Here is a 25,491-nt window from a genome sequence, read left to right as displayed (position 1 = left end):
GCAAGAAGTCAAGATTCAAGATCGGTTTATATGGCAGCTATAATTTGTAGCTGCCAGCTTTACTCCTTCGAAAGTTAGCGTGCTTTCGACAGACAGACGGACTGACGGACATGGTTAGATCGACTTAAAATGTCATGACGATCAAAAATGTATACACTTTATGGGGTCTTAGACGAAAATTTCGAGGAGTTACAAACAGATTGACGAAATTAGTATACCCTATCAAAAATCTGCCGTTTGAGAACAGGTATATTGATCTACGACCCCACAAAGTATATGTATTCTGGATCGTCTCTGCATTCTATCTAGCCCGTCTTCCGAAATCAAGATAGCAGTCGAGATACTTCTTATTAATGGCGGTTCAGATTTGGATATAGCCCCACATAAGCCTATCCTCCGATTTGTCATCTTGAGCCTCCAGAAGCCTCAATTTTCATCCGATCTGGCTGAAATTTTGAACAAAGACTGGAGGTAATGTTTCCAACATCCATGCCAAGTATGATCCGAATGAGTCTATAAGCAGATATAGCCCCCTTATAAACCGATCCCCAGATTTATTTTCTTCAGCCTTTAGAAGCCTACATTTTCACCTGATTGGGCTGACATTTGGCCCAAAACCCTATCTTTTGACTTACAATATCAGGATCGGTCAATATGATGATAAAAACCTCCTAGGTACCGATATCTCGATGACTTCTTGAGACCAAAATAATTCAAATACAGAAAAATTTTTAGCGGAATCCATGGCGGTGGGTCCCAAAGATTTGGCCCGGCCGAACTTAGCACACTCGGGATTAGAGAACAAAAACAAATATTAATCATCGTGTTTGGGGTCAAACTAAGGGTTTTGCCTTTCGAAATAAAAAATCAGAGGGAGAATTAGGTTTAAAATTCAATGCTGTTGTAATGGTTTATTGTGTTTGTTGCTCATTTCATTATTTATAAGTAGTAAATCGAATTCAGTCTTTTGTTGTAGGTAAATTTAGATAGACAATTGTACATGTAGCATTAAGTAGTTAATTTCTTTTAGGATGAAGTAGCACAATTTATTCTTAGTTTAAGTAGCGAATTTTACTTTTAGTTTTGGATAGGAAATTTTAACTTTAGCTTTAAGTAGGAAAATTTAATTTTAGAGGGTAAGTAGGTTATTTCACATTTTGATTTTGGGTCTAAGGATATAGGAATTGGTTGATGGTGTGTAGAGTGGCCCGCACTTGTGTTTATTTTTGGTGTCCCGCACTTTGATGGTTTAACCATGTGTTGTGTTGATTTTGGGTCTTCTTGTGGGTTTATGTTGTATCTTAGTGTCTTCTTCACGTCTGAAAATTGAGTTTGTTAATTTTTGTTTCACTGTTTGTAATGTTCTTTTCTTTAACGATTGTTTATATGTATATATGTAAGATCACTTTTTTGCTTTTCACTTCACTTGGGTTCACTTTGAGGGGGAGAGAATACGATGCGCGGGTTTGAGATTTAAAAGCGAGACTGATCTTTTTTTGGTTGTTGCTTGTCACTTGGACCCCGCGAAAACGGTCAACTTTCCAAGCTACAAGCAACAATTCCAGGTAAACAAATATGAAGTCAAGGCGGAATCAGCGATTAAGAACTTACTTCAATGTACCGTTATGCACAGTGGGTCATGTGCATACGTGAACGCATGTCTGCACATGGGTGCACATGACTTCATGTTCAAACGTACTTTGAACATTCTCCCCCTCCAAGTGACGAAGTGACATCTTACCTTTTTAATTTTGGTTTCTTGCCTGTGAGGTGACTGGGCCGACGAACACGTATCCCCAATCTGTCTCCTGGGCGAAGACGGCTCCCAATCCGGGTTGTACAACACCACTCCTCCGGAGGTGGGCGTAGGCATCGGCCCCTACCTCTACATCGATTGGTTCGTTGCCCCTAGGGTCAGCATCTGCCAAAGAAAGGGATCTTAGGCTGCTTGTGGGGTCGGGAATGATGGGATCTGAATAGGGTCGTCGCGGCAAATCCCGGGTCACCACTGCCCGGATGGTATACATGGTCCTCCTCGACGCATGCCTTGACCGAAGTCTTATTGTTGCCAGACGGTGCCTTCTGCGCTCTCTCGTTGGTATCCCCAGGCGAGTTACTGTGGCTGCCGCGATTCGGGTGATGGTCGATGCCTGGCACAAAAGTACCCGTACCCCAGCCCAATCGTCCTGCTCCTCGGGTGCCAATTCCACCATCGCCGTGGGTACAAAAACAGTGGCCCGGCTGTAAGGTATCTCGACCGGGGGAGGGCCTTGGACGATGGGCATCTGGTTGGCTGGTTCGATTGCAAGTTGCCGTGGGTTGGCAATCTCCATTGGGGGCGGGCTGTAGCTGCCGTATGTCTCCCTAAGCTGTGGGGCTCCATGCAGCATTGTGTGATGGCGGTAGTCGCATGTTCGGCAGGCAGTGACCACGGGGCAGTCTGGGGCCAGATGGCTGCGCGCCAGACAGTTCCGACAGTAACTCCGTCTCTCAACTGTCTCGTATCTCTGATACGGTGTCATTTGCCGGAACCGCGGGCATGACCGTATGGCGTGGTCCTCCTGGCAGAGGCCACAGGCATACTGCCAAGATGCGGGGCGATACCTGGGTTCCCGTGGGTCGAAGCGAGGGCGTGTGGGTCTGGCGGGTCGTGGGGACTCTGGGCGAGGTAAATATCCGGCCATTATCTGTAACCAAAATCCCGTGAGTACCGTGTTTTGATGTGATTATGAATTGCTAGGGGTGTCTGAGAATAATTTGACAATCTTAGTTATGGGTCGACTGACTATGCCATTGGAAGTTCGAATATCTACAACTCGAGTGTTCTGATCAACACCGGGGTATGTTTTAAAAACTCGTCCTAACTTCCACTCGGTGGGATATCTCTCATCCCTGATGACAACTAAATCATTGACCTGTATGTTATCTTGCTGATACTTCCATTTGTATCTACGGTGAAGCTCATTTAAGTACTCTGACTTCCACCTCTGACAAAAGTTTTGGGATATAATCTTTAATCTCTTCCACCGATTTGCAAGCGTTATGTCCTCCTCTGAGATGTCGGGTTCTGCCGGGGTCAAAAGGGAAGAGCCTATAAGGAAGTGAGCTGGGGTCAAGGGTGCTAAATCGTTAGGGTCTTCAGAAGCTGGACTAAGGGGTCGTGAATTGAGGCAGGCCTCGATACGTGCCAATATGGTTGACAGTTCTTCGAACGTGAAGTTCATTTTGGGCATAGACTTCTTAAGGTGTATCTTGAATGATTTAACTCCTGCCTCCCACAATCCCCCCATATGGGGAGCTCCTGGAGGAATAAATTTCCACTCTAAATTCTGATGAGCATGTTGCTGAATGGCGCTGCTCTGTAAACTTTTCATAAACTCTTTCTGATCTTTCTTGAGCATTTCTGCTGCGCCTATAAAATTCTTTCCATTGTCGGAATATATCTTTTCTGGGCACCCTCTCCTTCCTATGAAACGAGCTAATGCCGCCAGAAATGATTGAGTCGATAAATCACTTGTTGCTTCTAAGTGGATGGCTTTTGTCGCAAAACAAACAAATATGCAGATATAACCCTTGGTTATTAAACACGCTCGTGCTGTTAAGCTTTTGATTCCGAAGGGTCCTGCAAAATCTACCCCTGTATTCGTAAAGGGTCTGGATAAAGTAGTACGCTCGGGTGGAAGAGATGACATAATTTGGGTCTGAGTCTTTAATCGATATAGGGTACAAACTCTGCAATTGTGTATAACTTTCTTGATCAACTGTTTCAATCTGAATATCCAAAACTCCGTACGGATGAGCCGGGTCATAAGTTGATTGCCTCCGTGCATTGAGACTTTATGAACAAATTCCACTAGAAGGAGTGCAAATCGCGAATCATATGGGATTAAGATTGGATGACGTTCGCTGTACGTCAAAGCTGGCGATTGAACTAAACGACCATTGGATCTAATTACTCCTTTTCTATCTATGAAGGGGTTGAATGGTAAAAGACTACTTCTAGGTGAAAGCCTTTTCTTTTGGGTCAAAGAACTGTATTCCTCAACGAAGTAATGTTTCTGAGCTGCCACTATAAGACGCATCTTTGTGTCTATGAGCTCTGGGCTGGTTATTTCTTGCGATGAAATTTTAAGTGAGGATCTAGTTGAACCTGTGTTACGCCAGAACCTAACTGCGTAAGACAAAACACGATATGCTCTAGCTAAAGACGAAAATCGAGTCAAAGGGTCATCAAAAGTGCCTGTTGCGAATACTTTAACTTGTTTTGCTTCAAGATTAGTGTCTGTATTAACTCGGTCTTGCGGCCACTGATCATGCGGCAATTTGAGCCACTGGGGTCCCGTCCACCATAAATTATGAGATATTAAGTCGTCAGGAGAACAGCCACGACTTGCTACATCTGCAGGATTATATTCTGAGTCAACATGTTTCCAATTCTCACCACCGACGTTCTCTAATATCTCTGAAACCCTGTTACCAACGAAAGCGCTCCATGAGCATGGTGGCTTTTGTAGCCAGGCTAGAACGATTGTAGAGTCGGTCCAGAAATGGGTCGTAAACTTTGATAATCGAAGCTTAGGCACAATGGCATTTGCTAACCTTGACAACATAACTGCACCGCATAATTCTAACCTTGGCAGAGAGATTTTCTTAACTGGGGCTACTCGGGTCTTGGCTGCTAGAAGAAAAGTGTCTACAGTTTTATCGATGTGTTCAACGCGTATATAAATTGTGGCTGCATATGCGCTTTCTGACGCGTCGCAGAATCCATGTATCTCCACAATACTAGCAGGTGTAAACCGAACCCATCTTGGTATCGATACAGTGTCTATAGAATGGCTGCCTCTCACAAAGTTATTCCAGTTCATTTGAGTCACTGGCTTCAACGAGTCATCCCATTCTACCTTATCTAGCCAAACCTGCTGCATGATTAACTTGGCTATAACAATTACTGGCGCTAACCATCCACATGGGTCGAAAAACCTTGCTATCGTTGATAATACTTCTCGCTTGGTGCTCATTTGCTTTTCTTCAACTGTAGGGGCCGTAAAGGTGAAATTATCACCTGATATATTCCAACGAATTCCTAGGGTTTTTGTCGAAGAAGCTTCGGAAATATTTAACCAATCTATTGGAAGAAGCATGTCTTCATTTAAATCCTTTAACAAACGTGTGTCATTTGACGCCCATTTTCTTAGCCTGAAACCAGCTGATTCTAATGCGGAGGCTAATTCTTTCCTAGCTGCTGTAGCTTCTTCTATGGAGTGTCCGCCCGCTAATACATCATCGACATATAAATTTTCTTTAATAATTCTTGATCCTAACGGATGAGAATCTTTCACGTCTTCTGCTAACTGGAGAAGGGTCCTAATCGCTAAAAATGGGGCGTAATTTATGCCGAAGGTAACAGTTAAGAGTTCGTAATCCTCAATTGGGTGGTTTTCTGATTTGCGAAAGAGGATCCTTTGAAATGCTGTTTGATTGGGGTCTACTAAGATCTGACGATACATCTTTGTCACGTCTGCATTGAAGACGTACTTAAAAAATCTCCAGTTCAACACTTGTACGACAAGGTCTTGCTGAAGTATGGGTCCTGTATGTAAGATATCATTAAGACTTTTCTTGTTTGATGTTGGGCTAGATGCGTTAAAAACCACTCTAAGTTTTGTGGTAACCCTATCTGGTTTGATAACTGCATGGTGAGGTAAGTAGTAGTGAGGGGTCTTGTATACGCTGTTTGGGTCTACCTTCCTCATGTGTCCTAATTCCAAATACTCTAATATGGCTGCATCATAATGTGCTTTAATATCTGGGGTCTTAGACAACTTTTTCTCCATTCTATGAAACTGTGCCAATGCGATGTTCCTAGATGAACCGATCTCTGAACAGCTTTTAAAAGGTAAAGTTACGATATATCTCCCCGCCTCATTACGTCGTGTTGTATTTTTGTAATTATTTTCGCAATAAATATCTTCTGCTGACCTCAAAACCTTTTTTGGGGTCTCTTCCACCTCCCAAAAGCGAGTGATTATCTTTTCTAATGATGATGCACTATAAAGTGTGATTTGTCTGTCGGATTTAGGGTCTTCCGTAATGGGTCCTCCTATGATCCACCCAAAAACGGTGTCCTGCGCTAAAAGTGATCCACAGGATTTCATAGTACCGCCTTTTGTGTATATAAGGGGTCCAATATCTAATCCGATTAACATGTCCACGGGTCGACTTTCAAAGAATCGAGGGTCCGCGAGACCAAGGTGTGCAAAATCTCCAAATTGATTTTGCCTTAAATCGTGTGTTGGTAAATGAGAAGGTAGGGTCTTTAAGACTGGTGCCCAAACCTCCAGCTCAAAACTAGGATTTACTCGTGAGCAAAGATTGAAGACGCAAGCTTTTGTCGATGTTTCAGAAACTGCGTCGCTTAAACCTGTGACGTGAATTAAATTCTTAACTGTTGGAAGTTGTAGTTTGTTTCTAATTTTCTCTGAAATGAAAGTTGATTGTGACCCAGGATCGATGATTGCCCTGGCATCATATCTATGTCCTCTAGATTTGATTTGAACTATTGCTGTGAACAAAAGTGTCTCTTTGGGTTGCGGAGTGGGTCTGATTTCCTGAAGTGTCAAAGTCGTTGAACAAGGTGCTTCTAAACAAGGTGTGGACTGTATATTTGGCGATACCGATGGTTGTACTAGGGTGGTTAAAGCGGCAGCACTGGTACTAGGGCGTGCGTATTCGCTAACCGGTTGAGCTAGGGTGGTAGGATCAGTAGCACTGGTGCTAGGTCGTGCTTCCTGTCTACCGGGTTGAACTAAAGTGTTGAGAGCGGCAGCACTTGTGCTGGGTCGTGCTCCGTCTCGTTGGAGTGTGCCTGTTGTAGGGTACTGGGTCTGGTTGCCTTTATGTATCAAACTGTGGTGTCGTTGACTACATTCCCTACAACTAAAACGACTTTTACACTCCCTGACTCCATGATCCGAAGAAAGGCAGTTATAGCAAAGATGACTGGTCTTAACAATGTTTATTCGATCGTTGATCGACCTTTCTAGAAATTGAGGACATTCTCGCAAAGAATGATTGGATTTACAAAGTTGACAAACCGGTTTGTTATTCTGAGCATTATAGTGTGATTGTGTGTTGTTGCTGGGTCTTGAGCCCGTGTTCTTGAAATTGGGATTTACATTTGTTTGAAAACTATTAACTCGCTTTTCCCGCTTATCGTACTCCGATCTGGGTTGATTATATCTCGAATATTGTGGCTTGATATTGCCGACTGATTCTAGGGTCTTGAATTTATGGGTCAAAAATACATCTAGTTGATTCCACGATGGAAGAGACGAACAATCTGCTAGGCTGCTTTCGAATTCTTCTAAAAATATTCTTGGTAGTTTGGTTGACACAAGATAAACTAAGATTGGGTCCCATCCCCCCGTTTCTACTTCAAGGGTCTGTAAAGTTTGGGTACAACTACCTATAGTGCGCTGTAATTTCTGGATTGTTGACGCGCTATCAACGGAAACCGAAGGTAAATTAAAAAGAGCTCGCAATTGCTCATTTACCTGCATGCGTTTATTTTCGTACCTATGAACGAGATTTCTCCACGCTATGTCGAAACCCTCATGGGTCAGTGGAACATTGGAAATTATTTCGCGGGCTTCTCCTGCTGTTTTCTGGGTTAAGTGAAACAACTTCTCGACTTTACTTAATTTTGAATTGTTAATGTAAATTGCTGAAAATAAATCCCTAAAGGTAGGCCATTCGCGATATCCCCCTTTAAAAACATCTGTGTCACAGGGCGGCAATCTTAGAGCTGGTGAAAAATCATTAGTGTCTCGCTGTTGGGTCATCGATATTCTCTCCTGTTTTTCTTGATCTTGTTGCTCGTTAAGGGCCAAAATTTCTCCGTTAAGAGAGCTTAAACACCGTTTATAAGTTTCTAGTGCCTGTTTGTAGCTATTTCGAAGCTTAGTTTTATCTATAGGTGTCTCATCCTTTTCCGGAATGCGATCCCTACAATCTAAGTATGCCTTCTTGATTTGATCCCATAAAGAATTGAGTTCTACCCGCGTGATTTCTAACGAATGTATATTATCATCCGACTTAGCCGCGGAGTAAACAGTCTCAAAATCCACTAAATCATCCACACAGTTTACAAATCTTTCGCGTAAATTCTTATCCATTTTGTAATTGGCTTGTATATGTTTTAAATAGGGTCAAAAAACTATAAAACCAAGGAAAATTTTACAACAAAATGTCCTAAAAAAAAACTGGTTATTTGTAGAAATCAAATCTATTTCAAAAAAACCTAATGCGAGAAAAAAAAAATGTGTGTCTTGATGATGGGTCAAATATCTAAGGGTCAAACCTGAAACTTTTTACAAAATTCGTAATAAATGTTTTATCTGGGTCACTAGAAAAAAAAACAGGTTAATATTTCTGATGATATCGATTATACAATAGCCGCAAAAAATTGTAAGAAAAATTTTCCTTTCAAATCGCAATACACCAGCAATTTAATTCCGCTCGAATTAAAGTTGCAAAAAAAATTTATTTTTCTCCAAAAAAAATTAAACTTTCACTTTTCAAAATTTGGCATACAGAACTAGATGATTCTTTACAATAATACTGCTTTGACTCGTTGGGTCAATTTGCTTTCTGTATAAAAAACAACAAAGGATTGCACAAACAACCACAGTCCTTTCCGACCGTTTCCACTTAAATTTGTGCAATAGAATGAAGTTTTAAAATTTCGAAGACAAATGAGGCCAGCACGCAATATTATTTTCGTTATTTCTCACACAAAAACAATTCTTGATAAAAAAAACTTCTTCTTTTCTAAAAGCACTTCGATTTTTCTTAGACACTTTTCCTTTTCTTTATAGAAAATTTCAACAAAAAATCTCGTGGATGTCTGTCCCGAAAATCCTACACACTGCCTTGAAAGTAGGGTCTGCTATATTGGGTCAAATTCACTTGGATCAAATTAATTTGGGTCAAAATTAATTGGGTCAAAATTTATCAGACAACCGAATTAGCGATTCATAATCAGAAAACGATCAAAAACAATATTAAAGTACGCTGGGTAAATGTATGAACTTTTCCTTTTTTGAAAAAAAGGTTATGTATGACGTAATACCCAAGCGCACTTTAATAGAAAAACAAAATGGTACTCACTTTGAAGCTTCTTTTTTGATGTGTGTATGTGTGTGTGTGTGTAGGTGGGCGCTTGGCTTGGGTCCAGAATTGTGTGTTGGCGCCTTTTGCAATTTTTGTAGCTTTGTGTCGTTAGAGTCTTGGATTTTGTTGTTTTAGTGTTTTTGATTTGATGAAGTTTTGGGAATTTAACCGTTGTAGCGGGTTTTTCCGTTTTTATCCCAGAGCGTAGATTTTTTGTTTTTGTGTTTTTACACGGAACGCACGAATTTGATTTTGTTGGGGTTTTTTGAAAATGCACAATATTTTATGTGTGATAGAAAAAGAAAGAATTAGTTTGGGATAAAATTTACAAATTTATCGAGCAACCCATAATTCTGTTTTAACACTCTAATTTGTTTTTTAAGTTAAAATACTGAAAAATTTATGATTTTTAGAGAAAAAAAATTTTTCAAAATATGTAGAAAAAATTAACATAAATTTTGGGTTGGACGATAAATTGTTAAATTTTTCAATTTTTTAGCTCTTTTTTTCAATTTAACACAAAGAAACTTCTTTAAACAATTTAAAAATTTTTGATTTTTATAATTTTTTTTGAAATTCCACTTTTTTCCACTTCTGTTCCACTGTGCGGGTCACTTTACGTTTTTTGGGTCTTTTGCACACTTCTTTTTTGATTTACCACAACTTCTAATGATTTTGGGGTCAATTTTTGCACATTAAAATTTAATTAATTATTTTTATTTTTACACGGGTCACCCTGTTAATTTAATTAGTTTTTGTTTTATTTGAGTCTTTATGTACTTTAATTGTCACTTTGCAATTTGGTTATTATTTTCTTTTGTTATTTCGTTTTGATCTTCATTTGGTTGGAATATTTTATCAAATTTTCAATAAAATAAATGCCACAACCAAACGAAGAACACTGAGAGCCGCTATATATTTTTTAATTTGTGATTTGTGTATTATTTTGTTTTTAATAAATTGCCAAAACTGATCTTTTATGTGTTTTGATATTTTTGTGTTGGCCGTCCGTCCATACGTGTATGTATGTACGGTTGTGTGTAACCAACCCTTTTTTCGCACTTTTCTCTATTTCATTTGCTTTTAATTGTTGGGTCACTGCACTTTTGTTGTTGCGAATTTTTTTTGTGTTTCGGTCACTGGGTCTTTTGAAATGAAAATGAATTATTTTTGGGCACAAAACAGAAAAATTTTTTTGATTTTTGGTTTTTTAATTATTTAAAAAAACCACTTATCCGGTTCGAAGGACCAAATGTTTGGGGTCAAACTAAGGGTTTTGCCTTTCGAAATAAAAAATCAGAGGGAGAATTAGGTTTAAAATTCAATGCTGTTGTAATGGTTTATTGTGTTTGTTGCTCATTTCATTATTTATAAGTAGTAAATCGAATTCAGTCTTTTGTTGTAGGTAAATTTAGATAGACAATTGTACATGTAGCATTAAGTAGTTAATTTCTTTTAGGATGAAGTAGCACAATTTATTCTTAGTTTAAGTAGCGAATTTTACTTTTAGTTTTGGATAGGAAATTTTAACTTTAGCTTTAAGTAGGAAAATTTAATTTTAGAGGGTAAGTAGGTTATTTCACATTTTGATTTTGGGTCTAAGGATATAGGAATTGGTTGATGGTGTGTAGAGTGGCCCGCATTTGTGTTTATTTTTGGTGTCCCGCACTTTGATGGTTTAACCATGTGTTGTGTTGATTTTGGGTCTTCTTGTGGGTTTATGTTGTATCTTAGTGTCTTCTTCACGTCTGAAAATTGAGTTTGTTAATTTTTGTTTCACTGTTTGTAATGTTCTTTTCTTTAACGATTGTTTATATGTATATATGTAAGATCACTTTTTTGCTTTTCACTTCACTTGGGTTCACTTTGAGGGGGAGAGAATACGATGCGCGGGTTTGAGATTTAAAAGCGAGACTGATCTTTTTTTGGTTGTTGCTTGTCACTTGGACCCCGCGAAAACGGTCAACTTTCCAAGCTACAAGCAACAATTCCAGGTAAACAAATATGAAGTCAAGGCGGAATCAGCGATTAAGAACTTACTTCAATGTACCGTTATGCACAGTGGGTCATGTGCATACGTGAACGCATGTCTGCACATGGGTGCACATGACTTCATGTTCAAACGTACTTTGAACACATCGAAAATCACTTTATTGTTTTTCAAAATATTCTCCATTAAGATCTATACGCTTTTGCATGCGGTTGAACCAATTGTCGAACCACTTTTGCACTCCTGATTGAGGTATCTCCAAATCATGCATTCTGAACGCATCAACCGCTTCTTCAGGTGTTGAAAAACGTTGACCTCTAATTTAATTTTTTTCGTACAGGAATAAAAAGAAGTCATTCGGTGCCAAGTCAGGACTGTTCGGCGGATGACTCATCAAATCGATGTTTTGAGTGCTCAAAAATGCAGTTGTTTGAGCCGATGTGTGTGAGCTCGAATTGTCGTGGTGAAGAGTGATCCGTCTTCGGCAGTTGGTTTTTCTGATTTCTTGAAAGACAACTGCCAAAAAAATGGTTCAGTACCACTCAGAATTGACTGTTTTGCGTTGATCTAGTGGTACGATTGCGTTTTTTTTTTTTGTCCAGTTTTTCCGAAAAAACAGGCGATCATTTGCTTGGAAGTTCTTTGTGGCAGAGCAACTTTTGTTGGAAACACCCATAATGTCGACTGCTGTTTACTTTCGGGCTTATATGCGTAAATTCACTATTCATTACCTGTCACGATGTCGTAGACGTGTTTCGAAGCACCATGATCATATTTTTGGTGCATTTCTTTCGGCCAATCGACACGATCGTTTTATTGAGCGATTGACAAATTGTGTGGGTTCTATCTCGAACAAGTTTTTTTGACTACCTTCGTGAAGGAGTGAACTGAGAAATTCGCCTTGGAGTGAACTAGGACATCGGTTGAATTCACCATGCCATTGATAACACTGGTCCTTGATGGAGCTTCATCGATGCACTGTTGATGAGTTAATCCATTTTTTAGGCAATTTAAGGTACTGTAAACAACACAAAAAGCGCTCGTTTGTCAAAACGTTCTAAGTACGTATAACCTCAAAAATGTCAAGCTTTACGATAGAGCTGTCTGTAGCCAGATTGCAACACAAGGGTTGTACAACCACGAAATATAAAAGGAAACCCTCGTATTTGGATATAGCTGCCATATAGACCGATCTGCCGATTTAGGGTCTGAAACCCATAAAAGCTGTATTTATTAACCGATTTTGCTGAAATTTGAAACATTGAGTTGTTTTAAGCATACTAACATCCGACCCAAATATGTTCCAGATCGGACCATATTTAGATATAGCTGCCATATAGACCGATCTGCCGTTTAAGGGTCTGAAGACCATAACAGATTTATTTATTACCCGATTTCGCTGATGTTTAAAACAGTGAGTTGTTTTAAGCGTTACGACATCCGACTGAAATATTTTTCAGATCGGACTATACTTAGATATAGCTGCCATGTACATCGTTCCTTCGATTTAGGGTCTGAAGCCCAGTTCAGATCAGACTATATTTGGATATAGCTGCCATATAGACCGAACTGCCGATTTAGGGTCTTAAACCTATAAAAGCCTCAATTATTATCCTATTTCGCAGAAATTTGGGACAGTGGGTTATGTTAGGCCCTTCGACATCCTTGTTTAATTTGTCTCTGATCGACTCAGATTTGGATATAGCTGTCATATAGACAGATCTCTCGATTTAAGGTTCTAGGCCCATAAAAGCATGAATTGTCCGATTTCGCTAAATTTTGGGTCAGTGAGTTGTGCTAGGCCCCCCGACATCCTTGTTTTATTTGACCTAGATCGGTCCAGATTAGCATATAGCTGTCATATATACCGATGTCTCGATTTAAGATCTTCCGATTTCGCGGAAATTTGTTATAGCGAGTTGTGTTAAGCTTCTCGACATCCCTATACAATACGTCCCGGATCAGTCCAGATTAGGATATAGCTGCCATATATACTGAGCCCAAGAAAAACCCTGGATGACCGGGGAGATTCGCAATATTGGGAAAGAGGTCCGCAGACTTTTCAACAGAGCACGTCGTAAAAAGCTGAAGTTCATTGGAACATGTATTACACACGGCTCAAGGAATACAATAAGATTCCAGAGCGGCAAAAAGTGTCCCAGGAAGCTTTTCTGCAAACAGGTCGATAGCGTTAATGACGCCGCCAAGAAAAAATAGTTTCTCTCAAAAACCCATATCCAAACTGAAACTTTAGTAGACAACATGGAAGCGAGAGCAGAGACAACTGAGGACACGTTAAAGCTTTTGATGGAAACCCATTTTCCACAGGATACGACGGGACTCACGGAGACACCGGAATCTTGGAATAATGACGTTGATCGAAGGTTTATAATTAAGGAATCCTTAAGGAGCTTCAAACCATTTAAGTCACCCGGACTTGATGGAATATTTCCGGCATTACTATAGAAAGAGGCAGACTATCTGGCGCCTCGTCTGGCCAATATTTTCACAGCGTGGCTAGGACTTGCATGTACTCCGAAAGCCTGGAAGCAGGCAAAGATGGTGTTTATACCCAAGCCCAGCAAGGAAAGTTATGCGACACCAAGGGCCTACAGACCCATAAGCCTTAGGTCCTTTCTACTCAAAACCATGGAACGTATTGTGAATGCCATGATAAAGAGTAGGACATCCAGCGAACTGCTCAAATACAAACAGCAAGGGAAGGTCGGTGGAGACTGTCCTGCACGAGGTTGTGCATCAAATAGAAGAATCCTTCGATACCAAATCGTACACCTTGGCATCAATGGGGCTTTTAACAATGTGCATAGCGACACACTGATCCAATCCTTAGACCAATACCGTGTGGACCTGGTCCTAAGAGACTGGATAAACCATTTGCTAAGGAACAGGTGGATAAATTGTGTGTCCCATGGTGTAAATATAAGGGATAAAGGGGCATAAGAGACGCAACAGGGGGGCATTTTATCGCCACCATAAATGACTGAGGAGGGATTTGAACCCGTCTGCTACGCAGACGATGTTATTATACTTTTAAAAAGTAAGGATCCAAACGAGCTATGCAGAAGGGCCGAAAATGTCTTGCAGATGGCATATGATTGGGCTAGACCCAGAGGTCTCAATGTTAACCCAGAGAAGACTGAAATATGCCTGTTTACGAGGAAGACGAAGTTGGGCCAATCGAACGCACCACATTTCTCAATAAGACGATTTCGATATCTGACAAGGTCAAATACTTAGGTGTGATCTTGGACAGGAAACTGAATTGGAAGTGTCACATTCAGGCGCGTACTGAGAAGTCTCACAGAAGTTGGGCACTATGTAGACGGGCCGTAGGCTCGAAACGGGGCCTGAATCCGAGGATAGTTCACTGGCTCTACAGGATCGTGATTAGACCAATACTTACCTACGCCTCAGTAGTTTGGTGGTCAGCTATGGAGAAAAAGTACAACATAAGGACCATACAACAGGTTCAGAGAACATGTTGTCTTGGCATAGGCAAAGCGATGAGGACCACGCCCACTAAGGCACTGGAGACTATTCTAGATATCCGACGCATTACCATACAGATTAAGTGTGAGGCAGCCACTGCGGCTATGAGACTTAAGGCGATGGGAGAATGGATTGAGGATGGGAGCAACTCATACCATCGCGGTATAATCGAGGCGATGATAGGAAACCTGGAAGGAAGGGAAAAGGTTTCCGATCGGATACCTGAGATGAACCTTGAAGTCGAGTGCAAGGCACTGCTGCCATCGGCACAGTCTTGGATTGATGGAACCCTAGTATTACCATCTGGAAGATCATGTTACACGGATGGATCAAAGTTAGGGGACAGAGTGGTCCTGGGGATCTACATTGAGAACCCAGGGACTGAGATCTGTTTTAGACTGCCTGACCATAATACGGTCCTGCAGGCGGAGATCCGGGCGATCGTGGAATGCGTGAAGTAGTGTGATGCTAACGCGAGGTCGTTGAGAATGAACATCTTTACCGGCAGTATAATTGGCCTAAGGGCAATAACAACTAGGACGGTAAGGTCACGAATAGTCTTGCAGTGTATGAAGGGGATTAACGCCTTCTCTGAGGATGGCAAAATCCGCATCGTTTGGGTGCCGGGCCATAACGGAATAAGGGGAAATGAAGGGGCAGACGATTTGGCGGTAAAGGGCAGAGGACTGCCGTCAATAAACATGGTTAACCCGGAGCCTTTCGGATCAACGCAGTCCGAGTTAAGGGAGTGGGCAACGAATGCGCATGCAACATTGTGGAACAGTGAACTGTCGGTAGGATGGCGAAAATACTATGGGGGATCCAGATCGTGAGAAGACGAGGCTACTACTGAACGGATTTTAGAAGGAGGCCAGTATAGCTATTGTTATCATAACGGGACACATAGGATTACGAGCTCACTTATGTAAAATCGGTGCAACAAGTGACAGCATGTGTAAGACATGCGGGGAAGATGGTGAGACGTTGGAGCATTTCCTTTGTCATTGCCCAGCTTTCGCGTCTAACAAATACCGGCACTTAGGTGGGGACATAATACCAGACATGAACCAACTAGGGGGAGTGGTATTGAAAACAATTAAGGATGTAATAAGTAGCAAGGAATTCCTGACTTAAAATTTTCTTTTTAGAGGCCAATTACTGGCTTAGGTATATGTCCATAGTGACATGGGGCGGATTAATATCTGCACCCTCTTTTCAACCTAACCTAACCTACTGATGGGTTCATTAATTATGTATTTTCCAACGTATTGTGACAAAAGGTGATTAATGTATATATCCGAGGTGGTGGGTATCCATAGTTCGGCCCGGCCGAACTTAATGCCCTTTACCTGTTACTTTTTAATAAACACCTTCAGGGCGCCTTCCATATCCAAATAATACAAATATTTGGATATGGCAATACATTTCAATACTTCACTCAACTTGACATATACAAACATATATTTAGACCAATCACGACAATATGGGACTCAAATGAAAGGTATTGAGGGTAAGAAAACGTATCTGACACCCAATTGTCGAACCAAGTGCTAGGGGGACCACCCAACCCCCAAAACACCCCTAAATCGGACATATTTACCGACCATGGCAATATGGGACTCAAATGAAAGGTATTTGCGAGTAGCATACGAATGTGATATCCAAATGTGAGACCACGTTTCTGGGGGTCCACCCCTTCCCCAAAACATCCCCCAAACAGGACTTATTTACTGACCATGGGAATATGGGGCTTAAATAAAGGTATTTGAATTAGAATCTGATATCCAAATATGGGACCAAGTGCTGGGGGCCGCCTCTCCCCAAAAACATTCCCCAATAGGGGACAAATTTATGACCATAGCCATATGGGGCTCAAATGAAAGGTCTTTGTAAGTAGTAAGTATTTGCTGACCATTGCAATATGAGACTCAAATAAGAGGGTTTTTAGAGTGGAACACGAATCCGATATACATTTTCAAGACCAATTCACTCAGTGGCCGCCCATCCCCCAAAACACCCCCCAAGCCGGTCATGTTTGCCGACTATGGAAATATGGGGCTCAAATTAAAGGTATTTGGGAGTAGACTACGTATCTGATATCAACATTAGGGACCAACTGTCAATAAGGAGTTTAATGGAGATTTGAAAACGAATTTGATAGCCAATTTTGAGGCCAATGGCAATATGGGGTTCAAATAAATGATATATAGATATATGAGAATAGAGCACGTTGCTGATATATATTCCGGGCTTAGTGTTTGGGAGACCACCCCAATCCCCAAAACAAACCTAAATCGGCCATATCTACCGACCATGTCAATGTGGAGCATAAATTAAAGGTTTTTGGGGTTAGAGCAAGAATTGATACCCACCTTCGGGACCAATTTTCTGGGGGTCAACCCCTTTCCCAAAATACCCCACAAGCAGCAACTTCTTAGTGACCATCGCAAAATGGGGCTCAAATAAAGGTATTTAGGAGTAGAATACGAATTTGATATCCAAATTTAGGGCATCACCCCTTCCCCAAAACACCCCGCAAAGGGTAAAAATTTTTCGACCATGCCAATATGTGGTATTTAAGATTAGAAAACGAATTTGATAACCTATTTTGGGCCATGTGTTTGGAGAGGTTTAAATAAATGGTTTTTGAAAGAAGAGCATGATGCTGATATTTTTCAGGGCCAAGTGCCTGGGGGACCACCTCTCCCCCGAAAACACCCCTAAATAAGATATCATGAGAGTAGCGGGCTGAAATAAAGTATTTTAAGAATAGAGTACACCTTACATCCAAACTAAAATTCGTATACCAATAAAAATCATATGGGATTCGGACAAAGGCACTTATATTGTTAAACAATTAGTCAAGCGATATACTATATTCGTAGCATGGTATTTCACTAAAAGCTTTTTAAATGTCGAAAATAAATATTCCAAGGAAACTTTTGTTCCATATAAAGTAAAAGAAGGCGCAGCGGAGCGGGCCCGGGTCAGCTAGTGTTATATATGATTAAGCCCAGCCAAACTTAACGCGCTTTTACTTGTGATACTTGACACTTGTCAACCGTTAGCAACTTCCTGGCTAGTTGCATGGACACCACGTACATATAGGCTCTGATTTCCATGACTACGGTTGACAAGGATAGTAAAACACTTTGCTTTGAAAATTTTTGACATTCTTATTCTGACAAAAGAAAATGTTTCAGTAACATAGGAAGAAAAAAATAACATTAAATTCAATGTTTAATAAATGCACAGCGTATTTTATTGATGGCGGAAGTTTATGTGATTGGACAAATACTGAAGGCTGTTGATTTCCACGAACCCCACATATTTTGCAAGTGGAGCTTACAAAGCGGTGAGTTTCCCAAAAAAAAAAGGAAATGTGAAATATCATTCTTAATGAACAATTATTTTCATATGCCTTAAGGTACTGCTTGGCGCATAACACAAGGCGAAGCCCAGGGCCAAACATTTGTCTCCGGCAATCGCTTAGAATCCTCCTCAGATTTCTGCCAACCATTGGACATACATTTGGCCACAGCTTCGGTACAAGGTTGGCCAAAACTTCACTTGGAGATACATGCGGTTAATGTTCTAAATAAAAGTTGGCCCGTGGGTTATGGTTTTGTACACTTACCCAGCAAACCTGGACTGCATCGTTTGGAAGTTTTAACTTGGAAAATAGCTCCACGTTCGTGGTACGATAATTTAAGGGAGAAATTTGGTGGAGGTGGTCTGGCATTGTGCAAAGAAGATTTAATTTTTACAGGCTTGGAAAGGTAGATTCGGGGCGGAACAACTCGGAGAAAAGTAAATTTTTCTTCATTCTTCATTTCAGATATAAACTACAAACTCGTTCTTCCGGCAAAGTCATCATAGATATCAATTTGATTTTTCGCAATTTTGCTAAATTTGGCATTGAATTTAAATAGCATGGTTTCTCTTAAAATTTTCTTTTGTTGTTGTATGGCCTTGTCCTACCTGTGGACATTGGAGGCGGTAAAAATTGGAGTATCTAGACATTTGCCCACAACCTTAGCACCCAATATTACCACAACTTTAAGCGAGGAAGATATGCCAACAGAGACTGAGACTCAAACAACAGTGACAACTACTACTTCTCCAACGTCTACAATTTCTATTACAACTTTAGAGTCCTCAAGCACCACTAAGCAACTGCCAAATTCATCAACATTACAACCAACGTCCACAGCTACATCCGCTACAACTCCCGAAGAAGAATGGCCAGAATTTCCACCCCGTAAAAAACCCACCACCATAGCCTCCAAGTCAACAACCTCTACAACCACTCGAAAGCCTATGGCAACCAAAAAATCTAAATCCAAAATGACCACCACCACTGAAATGCCTGAAGCCAGCAATACTACCGTAGCACCTTTAGATCCTATCATCACTTCCAAATCATCTACTCCACGCTCAAACAAATACTGCTTTTGTGATATGACCTTACATGGTTGTGACATCAATTGTTGTTGTGACCCGGATTGTTCGGATGAAGCCTTGCAAGTCTTCAAGTGCCTCAAAGAAGTCATCAATGATTTTGAATTGCATGAAGGACGCTTTGAGGATTTCAAATTCCAACATGGTCTACCTTCGTGCGAAGTGAATGATGGTTGGTTGTGTGTCTTTAGGACGAATATGCCATCAGCGGCCAAGAGGGTAAAAAAACTAAAAACAAAATGTCTTTAGAATGAAAAACAAATTTAAAATTTTATATTTTCTTGTCTTTCATGCACTTAAGGTGCAACCAAGGTCTTTCGATACTTCTCTTTATTACCAATGGCCAAATTTGTTAAAGGACGATATAGACATGGAAAACACCAAAAATTTCTATGTGTATGGGGATCCGTTGAAGTTGATTAATATGGAGACGAAGGATATAATTAATTTTGGTAAGAAAATTAATGATAGTTGATGGTCAAGCTTTGCGTACCACAGACGGACAGTGCTAGATCGACTAAAAATGTCATGGCGATCAAGAATATATTGGTTGCCCAAAAAGTAATTGCGGATTTTTCATATAGTCGGTGTTGACAAATTTTTTCACAGCTTGTGACTCTGTAATTGCATTCTTTCTTCTGTCAGTTATCAGCTGTTACTTTTAGCTTGCTTTAGAAAAAAAGTGTAAAAAAAGTATATTTGATTAAAGTTCATTCCATGTTTTATTAAAAATGCATTTACTTTCTTTAAAAAAATCCGCAATTACTTTTTGGGCAACCCAATATATATACTTTATTTCGATGGGTTACAAACGGATTGACGAAGTTAGTATAACCCCATCCCATGGTGAAGGGTATAAAAATGGTACAACGAGGTGTCGCACTGCGGCTCGCCGTTCGGACTCGACTATAAAAAGGAGGCCCCATATAATGGAGCTAAAACATTGAAAGTTGAATGTTGTACTTTCTTAGGAAATCAGATGAGGATTTTTAGTCTTAGCATGAAATACATAAGCAAAGAACATATTGTGATAAAATGTACGAAGAGGTAGGCAAGTGAGTCGTAAGTTGTCGTGTCACGTGATTCGTGAGTGAGATCCAAATCCAACCACGTGATCGTGCGTGACCGTGATTGGATTAAAATTCATCGTGCGTGAGTGAGTGAAATCATGCTAACGACACTTATCGTGGCTCACGAGAAAATTACGACTCACGACCCATGAGGCACTCACGAGACACTCACGAAACACTCACGATACAGTCACGATTCACGAGAAAATCACGACTAAAAGTAAAAAGGCGGAGCCGAACTTTGGATACCCACCACCTCGGGTATATATGTAAACCACCTTTTGTCAAAATCCGGTGCAAAACTGACACCTTATGCCCCATAGCAGCTATATCAACATATGTTCCGACTTGGACCAAATACTAATAAGTAAAAGTCATTGTTCAATTATATATAACAAAATATTGGTTCTTTTAGTAGTTATATCTAAAAATAAACCGATCGGAACTATATACGACACGGATGTCGGAAAGCATAACATAAGTCAGTGTGTTAAATTTCAGTGCAATCGGATTAAAAATGCGCCTTCTATTGGGCCAAGACTTTAAATCGAGAGATTGGTCTATATAGCAGCTATATGCAAATCTTGATCGATCTAGACCAAATTGCAGAAATATGTGGAGGGGCTTAACTTAACTCTTTGTCCCAAATTTTGGCAACATTGGACAATAAATGCGCTTTTTATGGCCCCAAAACCTAAAACCGAGAAATCTGTCTACATGACAGCTATATCCTAATCTGGACCGATCTGTGCGATAATGCAGAAGTATGTCAAGGGGCTTAACTTAACTCTTTGTCCCAAATTTTGGCGACATTGGACAATAAATGGGCCTAAGACCCTAAATCAGAGGATCGGTCTATATGGCAGCTATATCCAAATCTGGACCGATCTGGGCCAAATTGACGAAGGATGCTGAAGGGCCTAACACAACTCACTGCCCCAAATTTCAGCTAAATCGGATAACAAATGTGGCTTTTATGGGCCTAAGACCCTAAATCAGAGAATCGGTCTATATGGCAGCTATATCCAAATCTAGACCGATCTGAGCCAAATTGACGGAAGACGTCGGAGGGCCTAAGACAACGCACTGTCCCAAATTTCAGCAAAATCGGATAATAAATGTGGCTTTTATGGGCCTAAGACCTTAAATTGGAGGATCGGTTATATGGCAGCTATATTCAAATCTACACCTATCTGAGCCAAATTGCCAAAGGATGTCGAAGGGCCTAAGACAACTCACTGTCCTAAATTTCAGCAAAATCGAATAATAAATGTGGCTTTTATGGGCCTAAGACCCTAAATTGGAGGATCGGTTATATGGCAGCTATATTCAAATCTGGACCGATCTGAGCCAAATTGACGGAGGACGTCGGAGGGCCTAAGACAACTCTTTGTCCCAAATTTCAGCAAAATCGGATAATAAATGTGGCTCTTATGGGCCTGAGACCCTAAATCGGAGGATCGGTCTATATGGCAGCTATATCCAAATCTGGACCGATCTAAGCCAAATTGACAAAGGATGTCGAAGGGCCTAAGACAACTCACTTTCCCAAAATTTCAGCAAAATCGGATAATAAATGTGGATTTTATGGGCCTAAGACCCTAAATCGGAGGATCGGTCTATATGGCAGCTATATCCAAATCTGGACCGATCTGAGCCAAATTGACAAAGGATGTCGAAGGGCCTAACACAACTCACTTTCCCAAAATTTCAGCAAAATCGGATAATAAATGTGGCTTTTATGGGCCTACGACCCTAAATTGTAGGATCGGTCTATATGGCAGCTATATCCAAATCTGAACCGATCTGATCCATATTAACGGAGGATGTCGAAGGGCCTAAGAAAACTCTTTGTCCCAAATTTCAACAAAATCGGATAATAAATGTGGCTTTTATGGGCCTAAGACCCTAAATCGGAGAATCGGTCTATATGGCAGCTATATCCAAATCTGAACCGATCTGATCCATATTGACGGAGGATGTCGAAGGGTCTAACAAAACTCTTTGTCCCAAATTTCAGCAAAATCGGATTATAAATGTGGCTCTTATGGGCCTGAGACCCTAAATCGGAGGATCGTTCTATATGGCAGCTATATCCAAATCTGGACCGATCTGAGCCAAATTGACAAAGGATGTCGAAGGGCCTAACACAACTCACTGTCCCAAATTTCAGCAAAATCGGATAATAAATGTGGCTTTTATGGGCCTAAGACCCTAAATCGGCTGATCGGTCTATATGGGGGCTATATCAAGATATAGTCCGATATAGCCCATCTTCGAACTTAACATGCTTATGGAAAAAAAAAGATTCTGTGCAAAGTTTCAGCTCAATATCTCTATTCTTGAATACTGTAGCGTGATTTTAACAGACAGACGGACGGACATGTCTAGATCGTCTTAGATTTTTACGCTGATCAAGAATATATATACTTTATAGGGTCGGCAATGGATATTTCGATGTGTTGCAAACGGAATGACAAAATGAATATACCCCCATCCGTCGGTAGTGGGTATAAAAATAACGAAAAGCAAAATTTTTGCATTTTCTCAAATCATTCGGTATTTCAGCGTACTAGTCCATACACAAAGTCAAATTTTATTGGCGTGAGCTTGAATGGGAAATCACTTACGCACAAATCTTTAACTGATAGTCTGAGTCTCGCTTTTTCGTAATCATGGTTGAGATCACATTTGTTACCCAATCATCACAAAATTTGTCACATATCACTTTTTTATCGCAAAATGAAGCGCTATAAATTTTGGTAAAAAGGGAGACTACTTTTCATTGAGCTACAAATTGAATCGGATAGCACTCAATGCCCCTTTTTCTTGATGGAATGTCCATGGTCAAATTGACAATTCTCAATGCTCTTTGTAAAACAAAATTTTACTCTTGTTTTTACTTACAGATTTGCCATCAACGCTAAAAGCTCCCCATTGCCAAACAAAAGAGCCCGTTAGATATCTCAAATCGCAAAAGAGAACATGTCTTATCCCCAAAGACAAACCGCAAACGGAAGAAATTAAAAGAAATTTGATGGAACTGCATTCTAAATATAAAATTCTACAGAAACCTCTTATCTCCGATGAAGATATCGCTCAATCCAAGCGAGTAGAGAATTATGTTGGCAACATATCACTGCATTGGTGTAATACATCTTCAAGGAAATGCCAAGAATCTATTAAGGCTGATAAGAAGACTTTTAATGATGATTTTCTAAGTAAAATTCAAATAAAGATTTTTCATAATTTCACCCAAATACAAGGAGCAGAGATATTCCTTTGGCATGAGAGCAAGGAAAATGACAACAAGGCGGAATCCTGGTTACATTATGATATAAGTTTTTGCAACAACACTATGCGTGGACAAAACAATGATAATGTAACAACTAAATCAACACCATATCGTAGACTAACTTCTGGCCCTTTGGGCTATACCACGGGCAAACCTTTGTTAGTGGCCAAGTATGTGGTGGTCAACAAGTCCTTGCCTTTAACGGAAAAGAATAGACAAATAAGTTACTTTGTGGATGATATCAAGGAACAAAACACTTTACCCATCTTTAAGAAACGCAAAGGCTTATGTCAACTCCCACAGGCCAGCGAAGAGGCAAAAGAAGAAGGGGAATTCCTAAGCTATGGCATAAATTTAGCCAAACAATGTAAATTTAGAATGGAAAATCAAAGTTTTACCCCGCATGATCCTTTAAATACCAATTACACCGCTATATGTCTGAATCTTCAGGAGCTGATTCATCGACAATTTTTCGGTCCTCATATTACACCGGTGGATATCTCCTTATATTACATCTCACAATTGGGGAAACCTCAAAATGATACTGATAGATGGACAGCATTGAATGTCTACAATGCCGACTTTGATCCAGTGTTTGGTCAATACATGGAAAACACTCGTACATTTATATGCCGTAATATCCTACTGAGTTTATCATATGAATTCCGTGTGCGTAATTTGGATATCGACATCGGAGGTGGTTGGGGACAAAATCAAAATATCCTAAAATATGCCAATTTGATAATGGGCGAAAGACATGACTTGGAGTTTTCTTCGGATGAGCACATAGAAGTGCCCTTAACCTTAACTGTGAGATTTTTCGATGACATTAATGAAAAGGCTGCATCAGCTTCTAATTTTATACGACATGCTATAATACTGAATATCATAGGCTTTATACTAGTGTTAGATTTCTAATATGGTAGTGATGAAAATTTCCTTACTATGCTAAGGCTTCAATATTTATCAAATAAATAAATAGTGATTATAAGATTTATGAATAATACAACAAGTAAGCGCGTGCTAAGTTCGGCCGGGCCGAATCTTATATACCCTCTACCATGGATCGCATTTGTCGAGTTCTATACGCGGTATCTCTTTTTAGGCAAACAAAGAATATTGAATAAGAATTGTTATGCTATTGGAGCTATATCAATTTATAGTCCGATTCGGACCATAAATGAATGCCGAACATTGTAGAAGTCATTGTGCAATATTTCAGTTCATTCGGATGAGAATTGCACCTTGTAGGGGCTCAAGAAGCAAAATCGGTAGATAGGTTTATATGGGAGCTATATCAAGCTATTGATCGATTCAGACCATATTAGACACGTATGTTGAAGGTCATGAGAGAAGCCGTTGTACAAAATTTCTGCCAAATCGGATGAGAATTGTGCCCTCTAGAGGCTCAAGAAGTCAAGATCCCAGATCGGTTTATATGACATCTATTTTAGATTATGTACTGATTTGCTCCATGCATAGCACAGTTATTGAAAGTCATAACAAAATACCTCATGCAAAATTTCAGCCAAATGGGATGATAATTGCGCCCTCTAGCGGCTCAAGAAGTCAAGATCCAAGATCGGTTTATATGGCAGCTATACCAGATTACGAAACGATTTGAATCATACTTAGCACAGTTGTTGGAAGTGCCACCAAAATACCACGTGCAAAATTTCAGTCAAATCGGATGAGAATTGCGCCCTCTAGAGGCTCAAGAAGTCAAGACCCAAGATCGGTTTATATGACAGCTACATCAAAACATGGACCGATTTAAACCATACTTAGCGAAGTTGTTGGAAGTGATAACAAAAAACCTCATGCAAAATTTCAGCCAAATGGGATGAGAGTTGCGCCCTCCAGAGGCTCAAGAAGTCAAGATCCAAGATCGGTTTATAAGGCAACTATACCAGATTATGAACTGATTTGAATTATACTTAACACAGTTGTTGAAACTGATGCCGAAACACCACTTGCAAAATTTCAGTCAA

General features: G+C 40.2%; 3 protein-coding genes across 3 annotated transcripts; 2 read left to right on the top strand and 1 right to left on the bottom strand.

Moving 5' to 3' along the window:
- Positions 1–879: 879 nt before the first annotated feature.
- On the bottom strand, positions 880–3,138 carry LOC131995872 (uncharacterized). Its single transcript, XM_059365109.1, has 2 exons — positions 1,742–3,138; positions 880–1,319 (listed from the first exon to the last, which is right to left on the bottom strand). The coding sequence occupies exon 1, from the start codon at positions 2,682–2,684 to the stop codon at positions 1,746–1,748; it is 939 nt and encodes a 312-aa protein (XP_059221092.1). The 5' UTR covers positions 2,685–3,138; the 3' UTR covers positions 880–1,319; positions 1,742–1,745.
- Positions 3,139–17,838: 14,700 nt separating this feature from the next.
- LOC106088475 (B9 domain-containing protein 2) lies at positions 17,839–18,630 on the top strand. The gene is made up of 3 exons (XM_013253997.2): positions 17,839–18,029; positions 18,102–18,453; positions 18,513–18,630. Exons 1-3 carry the CDS (start codon positions 17,942–17,944, stop codon positions 18,604–18,606), a joined length of 534 nt encoding a protein of 177 aa, XP_013109451.1. The 5' UTR covers positions 17,839–17,941; the 3' UTR covers positions 18,607–18,630.
- LOC106088474 (tectonic) lies at positions 18,608–24,491 on the top strand. The gene is made up of 3 exons (XM_013253996.2): positions 18,608–19,354; positions 19,437–19,587; positions 23,115–24,491. Exons 1-3 carry the CDS (start codon positions 18,608–18,610, stop codon positions 24,416–24,418), a joined length of 2,202 nt encoding a protein of 733 aa, XP_013109450.2. The 3' UTR covers positions 24,419–24,491.
- Positions 24,492–25,491: the final 1,000 nt, after the last annotated feature.

The sequence above is a fragment of the Stomoxys calcitrans genome, chromosome 3 (genome assembly GCF_963082655.1).
Source record: "Stomoxys calcitrans chromosome 3, idStoCalc2.1, whole genome shotgun sequence".
Lineage (NCBI taxonomy): Eukaryota > Metazoa > Arthropoda > Insecta > Diptera > Muscidae > Stomoxys > Stomoxys calcitrans.
This window is presented reverse-complemented; position numbering and strand designations above follow the sequence as displayed.